At 38.0% G+C, this 12,075-nt stretch overlaps 1 pseudogene and 1 gene segment (V, D, J or C); one reads left to right on the forward strand and one right to left on the reverse strand.

Annotated features, from left to right (window-relative positions):
- The first annotated feature begins 4,801 nt into the window (after positions 1 to 4,801).
- On the forward strand, positions 4,802 to 5,540 carry LOC122125441. The segment is given in 2 exon segments: positions 4,802 to 4,952; positions 5,101 to 5,540. Coding segments are annotated over 2 exon segments (492 nt in total).
- Positions 5,541 to 9,953: 4,413 nt separating this feature from the next.
- LOC122125442 lies at positions 9,954 to 11,610 on the reverse strand (annotated as a pseudogene).
- Between the last annotated feature and the right edge of the window lie 465 nt (positions 11,611 to 12,075).

Genomic DNA, 12,075 nt, shown 5'->3' on the forward strand with positions numbered 1-12,075 from the left:
CCTTCCAGCTAAGAAAAGTCCAGGACCAGATGGTTTTACAGCGGAATTCTACAAGGCCTTCAAAGCAGAGCTCACACCAATACTCCTCCAACTCTTCAATGAAATTGAAAGAGAAAGTTCACTACCGAACACATTCTATGAAGCCATCATAACCCTCATCCCAAAACCAGGCAGGGACTCATCAAAGAAAGAGAACTATAGACCCATTTCTTTGATGAACATTGATGCAAAACTTCTCAACAAAATTTTGGCTAACCGACTTCAACAATTTACCCAAAAAATCATACACCATGATCAAACAGGATTCATTTCAGGGATGCAAAGGTGGTTCAATATACGCAAGTCAATTAATATTATTCATCACATCAACAGGAGCAAGAATAAGAACCACATAGTTATCTCAATAGATGCAGAAAAAGCATTCGACAAGATCCAACACCCCTTTATGATGAAGGTTTTGGAAAAATTAGGAATCCATGGAACATAACTCAATACAATAAAGGCTGTATATGACAAACCTACAGCCAACATTATACTTAATGGTGAAAAACTAAAGCCATTTCCTCTTAACTCAGGAACAAGGCAAGGATGGCCACTCTCTACACTTCTCGTCAATCTAGTATTAGAATGCCTAGCTACAGCAATAAGACAAGATGCAGACATAAAGGGGATCCAAATAGGTAAAGAAGAAATAAAACTCTCCCTCTTTGCAGACGACATGATCTTGTATTTAAAGAACCCCATAGACTCCACTCCCAAATTACTCAAGCTGATACAAAACTTTCGCAAAGTAGCAGGGTATAAAATTAACTCCCAAAAATGAATGGCTTTTCTGTTTGCCAACAATGAGAAAAGTGTGGCTGAAATTAGGAAAGCAACTCCATTTGTAATAGCCCCACAAAAAATAAAATACCTAGGAATTAACTTAACCAAAGAAGTGAAGGACCTCTATGATGAAAACTTTAAAATCTTGGAAAAGGAAATCAACACAGAAATTAAAAAGTGGCAAAGCCTCCCATGCTCCTGGATTGGAAAGATTAACATCGTGAAAATGGCAATACTTCCCAAGGCTATCTACAAATTCAACACAATACCTATCAAAAATAGAAGAGGCAATCCAAAAATTCATATGGAACAATAAAAGACCCCGAATAGCAAAAATGCTCCTCAACGGAAAGAACACTGCTGGAGGAATATCAATACCAAATTTCAAACTCTACTATAAAGACATAGTAATCAAAACAGCTTGGTATTGGCATAAGAACAGATCTCAGGACCAATGGAATAGAATTGAAAACCCAGAAATGAACCTACAGACCTATAGCCATCTAATCTTCGATAAGGGAGCTAAAACAATAGACTGGAAGACAGACAGCCTCTTCAGTAAATGATGCTGGCAAAATTGGTTAACTACTTGTAGAAAACTAAAGCTAGATCCTTATATATCACCCTGCACCAGAATCAAATCCAAATGTATCAAAGACCTCGAAGTCAAAGCAGACACTCTGAAAACATTACAGGATAGAACAGGAGAAACCCTAGGTCTCCTTGGCTCAGGCTGAAATTTTTTTAATAGAGACCCGGAAACACAACAAATCAAAGAAAGGTTGGACAAATGGGATTGCATCAAGTTGCAGAGCTTCTGCATGGCAAAGGACATAGCTAGCAAGATCAATAGAAAGCCCACGGATTGGGAGAAGATCTTTACTAGCCATACAACGAACAAGGGTCTCATATCTAAAATATACCTGGAACTCAAAAAATTAAACCCCCCAACAACAAATCCTCAAAGAAACAACTGCCCAATAAATAAGTGGGCAAAAGACTTAAATAGAAACTTCTCTGAAGAAGGAAGAAGGATGGCCAATAGACACATTAAGAAATGCTCAACCTCCCTAGCCATAAAAGAAATGCAAATCAAAACAACATTGAGATACCACCTCACTCCAGTTAGAATGGCAAAAATCAAGAATTCTAACAACAACAGATGCTGGAGGGGATGTGGACAGAAGGGAACCTTACTTCATTGTTGGTGGGAATGTAAACTTGTTCAACCACTTTGGAAAGCAGTATGGAGGTTCCTCAAAAGTCTTCACATAGAACTCCCTTATGACCCAGCAATCCCACTTTTGGGCATTTACCCAAATGTTTACAAACAAGACCACACTAAAGCTACCAGCACAACTATGTTTATTGCAGCATTATTTACCATAGCTAAGATATGGAACCAACCCAGACGCCCCTCAGTAGATGAGTGAATCAAGAAAATGTGGTATATATACACAATGGAATTCTATGCCTCCATCAGAAAGAATGACATTGCCCCATTTGTTAGGAAATGGAAAAACTTGGAAAAAATTATATTAAGTGAAGTAAGCCAGGCCCAAAGAAACATAGGTCCCATGGTTTCCCTTATTTGCAATATCTAGTATATGTATGAGTCAAGCAGAAAAGGTCAGATAATGTGATGTCAGGAAAATGAACCCTTAGATATGTATTTTAATGTTTTATTTCTTTCATGCATGTGTTTCTAACCCATTTATAAGATCATTTCTTGGTTGCTTTGTATGTCCCTCCCCCACAGTATAACCCCTGCTTTCACTATATTTGATGTCAGTATAACTTGTGGAGGAGATGGGGAAAAACAAGTCGTTTAAGGATACAGGTGGACCTATTGCAACAATGAGAAATACAAGTTGTCATGTCCAAAACGAGCTTTACAACATCGGTGTGGGGGGGGGGGGGTGAAGGAGAAGGATTGGGATTGGGAGGGAGGGGGGAGGCTGGGAAGGGATGTGAAGGGTAAACAAAGGAGGAGGCTCCAATGCTTGGTAAGAAATGTACGCATTATCCATATAATTGTAACCCCTCTGTACAGTATGTTCACAAATAAAATAAAATTAAATTAAAAAAAAAAAAGAAAGGAAACTTGGATGAGCTGAGGATATTCTACTGGCTGCTGGAGAGTGAGCCAAAGGGACAGTGCTTTCCTCTTCACCCCATGATTTCTAAAGTCTTTTCTAAAGTAACAATGCATATTAATTATCCCAAATAGATATCTTTTGTTGTTGTTTTTGTTGATACTGAGGTTTGAACAGCCTGAGCACTGTCCCTCAGCTCTTCAGTTCAAGGCGAGTGTTCTACCACTTGAGCCACAGCACCATTTTTGGTTTTGTGGTAGTTAATTGGAAATGAGAGTCTCATAGACTTTCCTGCCTGGGCTGGCTTTGAACCATGTCCCTCAGATCTCAGAGTAGCTAGAATTACAGGCATGAGTCCTCAGCACCCAATTCCAACAAATGTACTTTAAAGGCAGGAAAGCAACATAATAAACCTCAATCCAACATTATCAGTCAAATGGTGAATGAAACTGAGATGAAGGTATGTATTGGCTTCCTGAAACTCACAGTCCATCAAAGTGTTAAAAACATCCTTACCTGGATGCCATGACTCAACAGGATGGCACTGTCCTAAAGTATCTGTTTCAAAGCAGAGAAAACATTGCCCAGTGATTGATTTGAGAATTCCATTATAGGACATGAGAAGGAGAACAAAATCCTTTGAAAGGGAAATGTTATACACTCACAATATACATCTCATGCATGTACTTTTCTATATATTTCATGTATGTATGTGTGTATACATGAATTCTAAATTGAGTTGGGTTTGAGGGTCATTATCACAGCTTTCTAAAATCTTTAAGTCTGTGAATCATGAATAAGGAATTAGATTAATTCCCCACAACTCCTGGAACTCTAAGCATAAAATCACTTCCTGAAATAAGATCATCTTGGTTTTTCTGAAATTATTGATTGTGGTCAGTTCTCTAAGATCAATTTCTTTTTGCAGACACACACAGAATTAAGGTTTCACTTGAAATATTCTTGCAAAAGTAGGCAGAAAATATCAAGACATTAAAGTAGATGGAAAAGCCTCTTTTTTCTTCTCAGTTGTGAGGCTTGAACTCAGGGCCTGGGTGCCATCCCTGAACTCTTTTGTGCAAGGCTAGTACTTTACCACTTTTAGCCACTCCACAACTTCTGGTTTTCTGATGATTGGAAATAAGAGTCTCTGTCTTTCCTGCCTAGGCTAGCTTTGAACCTCAATCCTCAGATCTCAGCTTCTTGAGTAGCTAGGATTAAAGGCATGAGCCAATAGCAAATGCCTTTGGGAAAGGCTTTTTGACAAAAAAAGAAATCCTAGAAATTTGGAAGATTAAAGGACTTTTTATGTTGGAAATGAACCATACAGCTTTGTGGGGAAGGAATTTAGGAGGGGAAAAACTGGAAAAGAATGAAGGATGAGGTAATACTGTTCAAAAGAAAATGTATCATTACCTGACTTATGTAACTATAACCTCTAGGTAAAATACATTTACAATAAAATTTTAAGAAAAAAGAGTAAAGGAATTTTTCAAAGTTTGGTGATAAACACACACACACACACACACACACACACACACACACACATTACAGTGGAGGAAGTGTGAGGCCTTGAGTTCAAACTTTATATTACCAAAAAGTGACTTAATTGTGACAAAATGTCAACCTTGATCTCTACATACTTATTGTATATTTACTGTTTAATCAAGACACATTTTATTTAACTTATTGCAGTTTTGGCTTTGTAGTTCACACAGTTAAGTGAACTTTTAACCAGAGTTCAGTAGTTAGGGGTGTGACTACAAGGTGGCAGTGAAACTCAGCAGATATCCAATATGTTCATTTTAGTGGTTCTAAATGAATAGGCCAAAGGCAAAAGCAAATCTTTTTCTTATTGGCTATGTAGACATCTCAGGAAATACTACAACTGAAAGAGAGAAAGGGAGACAACTTGGTAACAGAAGTGACATCCAGATAGGAGATCTTAAGTCTTCAACTGATCCTACTTGGGAAGAAAAATGAAGAGATTGATTCATGATTTATTCCTGCTCCTGTGGCTGCAGCTGCACTGTGAGTTGAGGATTAAGGGAAACCATATATTTCTTTAGATATCCAGGAGAAGATCAGGTTATCCAAACTGTCTATAGTTACTGTAGGAAAAGACCATTCTGAAGAGTACTGACCTAACTGTCTCCTTTCTGTCTTTCTCTCCCTATAGTGCTGAGCCAAGGAGAGAAGGTGGAGCAGAGTCCTTCTGTCCTGAGTGTGCAGGAGGGAGACAGCTGTGTCATCAACTGTACTTACACAGACAGTGCCTTCTCATACTTCCCTTGGTACAAGCAAGAACCAGGACAGGGTCCCCAGCTTATTATAGACATCCGTTCAAATCGGGACAGAAATGAAAATGGAAAACTCCTGGTCTTATTGAAGAAGAATGACAAACGCCTTTCCCTGCTCATCAAAGACACTCAGCCTGGGGACTCAGCTGTCTACTACTGCGCAGCAAGTACACATTGCTCCCCAGGCACCTGCAGCCCGTCCTCAAACCTGCCTCTAGGATTGCAGCCCACATCTTTCCTTGCCATAGCCCTTCCAGCCCAGTCATTTGCCTATTGTTTGCAAGTGGCAGCTAACACAGATACTAAGAATAAATATTAAGAATAAATATTATGTTTAGGGGACATGGCTGTTGAGAACCTCTTATAGGTGGATTATTTGTAAGAGACAATTTTTTCTAGTTTATTTAGTATTATTTATAGGAAGGATACATGCTTTGAGGTGAAAGAAAAATCGGTAGAGCTAGGTTTAGGGATGGAACACAAGGTCTCATTTCCCAACTTCTCTGGGCATGCCAAATCCAGGCTCATCCTCAGATTCAGCATTTGTTAAGCTGCACTTAACAACTTGTTAGAAGCAACTAATGGTGGGTTCTTTTCTTTTTGTCTTGTGCCAGTATGTAGACTTGAACTCAGGGCTTGGTCCTTGCCCTTGAGCTTTTGTGTTCAAAGCTAGTGCTCTAGCACTTAAGCCAAAGCTCAATTCCAGCTTTTGATGAGTAACTGGAAAGAATCTCATGGGCTCTTGTGGGCAATTGGAAATAAGAGTCTTATAGACTCTCCTGCCTGGGCTGGCTTCCAACCATAGTCCTCAGATTGTAACCTTTGAGTAGTTAGGATTGCAGGCATGAGCCAATGGCATCCAGCATGATGGTTTCTTAACTCAGTGCTTTATGAATTTATGATATCAAATTTCTCCATATGAATGACTTCAATATAAATATTGCCTCTCTATTGTGCATGGTGTTTAAGTCTTTTGAAAGTTTCATGATTAACTATTATATACTGTTAACTAAATAAAACATCAAAAGATAAAATTGGTAATTCTTTACTCAGACTATTTGTTGGGAACACTTAGTCAAAGGATACAAAGAAACTGATATGATGATTAATAAGTGTACAAGTCTAATGTACAATATAAGTACTGTAGTTAATAAAATTATACACTATTACATTTTTCTCAAATAAGTATTTTCTTGCATTTAACCTTCTCAAATGCTCAAAAATGTAACTAAGTAAAATGATAGACATTTGTAGTATGCAACTTATGTTCACCTAATAATGTCATGTTGTAGACAGCAAATAATTCACAATAAAATTTAGTTAAATTCATCTTTCATTCGTATTTCTCAATAAAGGTCCATTGTTTCAAGAAAATTAAATTTACTCCTTGGATACAATTTTTATTGCCACCTTAAATTTCTCTAGTATTTGAAGAGTTTTATGTGAGCATTTATCATCTACATTAATCATCTCATAGTAGTGGGTTACAAAAGGAAGGTGGACTAATAGTTAACAGTTCACCACTAATTTTTGCTTAATCTTAACTTTTGACTGAATTACATATTTTATCTTAAATGTCTTTAAAAACCATATTTATACTTTTGTCAGCAAATCAGCAGAAATAAATACACTATGTAAATGTTTGATTCTCTAATTATCCAAACTCTAGACAAGGGTAGCAAAAGATCAAGAGCTCCCATATTTATCTAAGGATGAAAGTAATTGGAGACTAGGTAGGTGAGAATGATCTCTTGTAGCTGAGTTGTGGATGCTACTTATCAGCCAATTGATTTGCTCTAATAGGCAATGTTAATCAAATATATTAGTTTTCCACAACAAAGTTCTATATTGTAGCCCAGCCATCATCTGGCTTTTCTCATTTTCCCTCACTACACAATTAACTCCTGGTCCACAGAAGCAAGTCGGCTCTTGGTTGGTCTAATTATCCCTAGAAATCAGTATAGGGTGGGGAGACAACAGGGGCTTATACTTTATTGCTTTATTTCTTGGTTATAAAAGAGAAATGATGTGGTATTCATTTGGCTTACTTGATGTATCTTATTAAGATGACAATGGATCAAATATAAGAAAACAAACAATAATTATGTACCCAGAGTATTCAGGCAAAGTCAATACCCAGAATACAGAGTCTGCATCTCAGATCCATACACATTTAAGCGTTAGATCTGGCCATAGTGGTATGTTTCCTCATTTTACTTCTTTAACAAATTTGATAGCTTAAAAGGATAGGAATATATAAGAATAACAACATGTATTTCCCCCCACAGTTCTGAAAGTGTGAGGTTGAAATTTGTGTTCCTGGGTCTGAATCAAGATGTCATCAGACTGCATCTGACAGCAGAACAGAATTTGATGGTTGCTACCATTTCTCAGCCTGTGATTCCATCATTCCTGACTCTGCCTCCTTGGTTGCACTGGAATCTCTTCTTTTCTTATCAATCTCTCTCTAACCATATGAGTGATTGCACTAAGCTCTGATAATCAATGACACTCTTCAGATCTCAGGACCCTTAGCTGAATTATATTTGTCTGTAACTGTCAGGGATTTGGTAGAAAAGAATCTGATACAGAGAGAGTTCTCCTTTGCCTCACATTTTGACATGTCTTTGGTTTTTATTTCTAAATTGAGAACATAATAAATTAGGCAGAGTTCCATCAAAGAAAAACAGAAAGTATAATTATCTTATATTCTCAACGATCCCAATTTTTAAAGTATTTTTAAAAAAACAAATGTTTTGTGCATTTCTGTTTGTGACTATTGAATTCTAATACACAGCATATATTCAAACACTCTTCTTTGTTCTACAAAATCATGGCAACTGATTGATACTATTTTATACATTCAGTTTGAATTATGTTCTGTATAATTTTAGTTGCTCCAGCTCTAGCTTAAATTTTCATCAATAGATTTTTATAACATTTACCAGGCTGATTTTATTGATCAAAATTTGCATTATCTATTCTAGTTGGGACTGTCTACTTATTGGGAATTTTCAAACAATAGCATTGAATAAAAAAATGCAACAAAATTTTCACTTTGTTGCATAGTAGTGACTTTGTAGAGTAAAATACCACTGACGTAAGCAAAGTCTACTCCAAGGTCTATATTTAAGTAAAGTTTAAAAATAGAAATGAGGAATATTACTGTGTCCATAGGTAGGCTGAAATCCAACTTTGTCCTGTGTTGATAAAGTGATTGATTTCTACTTTAAGAAGCAGTATAGGTGTTAGAACATCCATTTATTGTATCTTAGGTTGGTCCTTAGTAACAAATACCAACAGGTATTGTTACTATTATCCCCTTCCAGTCATATCACAGATGTAAGGACTGAGATTATGATATCAAATTAATTTCCTTTTGATATGCTTTAGATTATTTTCACCTTAGATTAATGGTTACAAGATTGAGTGGGTTAATGCTTACATCATTTGCATGAAAATGGATAAACCTGGAAAAAATATGTTAAGTGAAATAACTCAGGTTCACAGAAACAAAAGATTCTTGTTTCATCTCACATGTAAAATTAATATTTAAATTAATAATATATACTTAAACATATACAGGGCCATATGTATATATACATAAATAACTAAAGTGGTGTATGCAAGGAAAGATTGCAATGATATTCCCTTCAAACAATTAAGTTAGTATGTATTAAAATGAACATGAGAAAGCTAGACCTTGTGTTGTCCAAAGTGAGGGGATGATGTCAAAGGAAGGTGGAGCAGACAATGGTGGAAGAAAGGTAGGCAAATGTTGACATAATATTCAATGCTCATATGTGAAAATGGAACTATGTAACTTGAGGGATGGGTAGAGTTGGAAGAGATGGGCGGCATTATGGATGGGTGGCATTGATCAAGATGCATTATATCCATAAACTGGCAGGTTGAATTAGTACAACTATTTAAAGATAATGAAAAAAATTCTAAAAAGTAGGATTGGGTGAAAGTCTCAGCCAGCACAGAAAGGTTAGACATGATATACAAGTCGTACACCAGTTATTCTATGTTTCACATTCTCCTGCAGCAGCAACACACAACTCACAAACTCCTTCACCCTGGGAGGGCCCCTCAGAGCTCAGAGCTCAGAAAGTAGAGGTAGCATACATTTCACATCAAAGAAAGAACACACATGCAGGTCTCCAGATGCTCCATGGTTTCAATGTGGCTGGTAGGGGTGGGCCATTGCAAATGCGTATCCTGTGTGACCTGAGCACTCGGAATAGGAATATCTTATGGGGACCTGGGAAAGGGGGCAACAGGAGGTAAAAGTGGGGTTTCTGTGATCTACACCACTCAACACTAAATTTTCTTTTCTCTTTTCTGTTTCCCTTTCCTTTGCTTTTCTATTCATTGATGAGTATGTGTATGTGTGTGTGTGTGGTGTGTGTTTGTGTGTGTGTGTGTGTGTGTGCATGTACACGTGCATGCACGGGCTACTGGGCTTTAACTCAGAGCCTTACTCTCTCCCTTGGCTATTTTTCTCAAGGCTGGCACACTATCACTTGAGCCACACCTCTAGTTCTAGCTTATTTAAGTTCTCATGGATTTATCTGCCTGGGCTGGTTTAGAAGCACAATCCTCAGATCTCAGCCTCTTGAGTGACTAGGATTACAGGAGTGAGCTACTGGTGACATGCTCCCTTACACTTTCTGATTCTATCTTGTCCATCATGATCCAGTTTATCCAGAAGGTAGCTCAGATGCAACTAGTAGTGTGGATTCAGGGGAAAGAGGATGTATTCCTGCACTGCACCTATGACACCAGTGTTAGAGACATGGTCTCTTCTGGTACAAGGAGCCCTGCAGTGGGGATATGGCATTCCTTGTTCTCCAGAACTCTCAGAACCAGAAAAATGAAAGAGCAAGTTACTGTTTACTGGAATTATAGAAGACAAAGAAGTCTTTCATTCTTCTTATCTCAGCTTCACAGATGAGGGACTCAGGTGTTCGCAAAACACAAGAGTTTTGGAGAGAGGCACACTACAGAACTCGGGGATTGCCTGACATCCACCTGCTATAGGGACCAAAGCAAAGAATCACTTTTTCAGGTAGAAAGTGGCCAGGTCTGTGACACAAATATTGTATTTGAGGGAAAATGTTTCCTCTGAGAAAATACATCTCTAGGTTCATAGGTCACATCTAGAATTATGACTAATTTTTTTTAAAACCATGAATCTTTGAAGCTAAACACAGACTTTTCAACAGAGGATTGAAAGGGAAGAATACCCATAATAAACAATGTGCTACTTGGCCTTCAGATTAATCTTGAAAGAAATTCAGAACTGTGACCAAAAAGTGAGCAAAACTTTGCAAGAAGTCTTGAATTTTCAATTGATCCACTGCTAATACTGAATAAATGATATATTATATCTAGTGTTTTAAATAAGAATGGGTTTTCAATATGTCATTGTATTTTTTATTTTAACAGAATTATGTAAATCTCAGGTGCTCAGGAAATAAAGCCAGAGTGATCATCAGTTCAAAAAAAAATTAGTGAGAGTCTGTCTCAGAAACATACCAAAGCAAAAGGGCTGGGCACCTAGATTGAGACATAAATGTTTTGCCCAGCATGAACAACAAACAAAGACACAAACAGGTATACTATATGACCTGCCTCATGCTTGAGTACAAATTCAGACTCCTTACTACCTCTAGCGCCAAAGAGCTCAGTTCCCCTGTGGATTTCTCCAGATGGAAATGGACTCCTTATTTAAGTGTAAGTAAAGTATCCCTCACAGAGGAAGCCATTGACTAAATGAGCACTGCGAGTTGTTGCAATAGGGAGATGATCCTTAATGGGACCCCGAAGGCCAAAAAAGGACATTGCTGCAACAGTTACGGAGCAGAATAGGTGCCAAACCTTGATAATACTCTCCAATCCCATGGTATTTCAGTGCCCAGAAAGCCTGATATGTGTTTGTGAATTTGTCATGATGTTTGTGGTCTTAAAGTAATGTCTGAACTCTTTCCAATGGAGTGAAAATGGCTTCTGTGGTCCCTGCAAGCACTTGCAGCCACACTACGAGTTGCAAACTCGGGAGCACTAGAATGCAAGATAAATCCTCATACAGACCAAACATAAGGGCCAGTGTCGTTGTTTTCTGCATTAATGGGGGAAGGATTCCACGATACAAGTTTCGAAATCCATCCTTTCTCAACAGAAGTACCGCATCCAGGGTTTTGAGTCCATACAGCTGCTGCCTAAACAGGAGCTTCTGAATGGGAAATGTGACCGTTGTTGAAAGCTGCACAACAACTACAGAAGTAATGCTTCATTTCACCAACATTTGTAATGTGAGGTGATAGTTCTTGTTTTGAAGATGTTAAAATTGCTGACCTCTTTTCATGAGCTTCTGAATCCATGATGTTGCTTAAGATTGTTCTTCTTCATGAAGGAGTTTTTTTTTTTTTTTTTTTTTTAACCTGAGATGCCAGCTGAGCCTGGTGTTATGGAGGATGACCGCTTTTTGGAGACTTTCCCAATTTCTTCCATTGTTACTGGTCGGCCAGGTTTTCTCTTCTGGAGTCAATTCTGATAACTTGATTTCCCATGGCCGCAGGCACCGGCCCTACGCTCTGAGCCGCCAGCCTGACCTCAGGACGTTAGGCGAGTGAGCCCCTGAAGCCTGATTTTTTAATTTTATTATTTTTTATTGTGAAAATACCGCCCAAATGGGTTACAATTACATGGGCAAAATAACGAGTACATTTCTTATCAAGCATTGTTGCCTTCTCCTTTGGTTCCCCTTCCTATCCTTTCCCATTTCCCCTGCTCCCACCCACCCCCCCCCCCCCCACCATCCCAGCCAAAGTTGTAAAGTTTGTTTT

This window comes from Dipodomys spectabilis, unplaced genomic scaffold (genome assembly GCF_019054845.1).
Source record: "Dipodomys spectabilis isolate Male_0828 unplaced genomic scaffold, ASM1905484v1 ptg000265l, whole genome shotgun sequence".
Taxonomy (NCBI): domain Eukaryota; kingdom Metazoa; phylum Chordata; class Mammalia; order Rodentia; family Heteromyidae; genus Dipodomys; species Dipodomys spectabilis.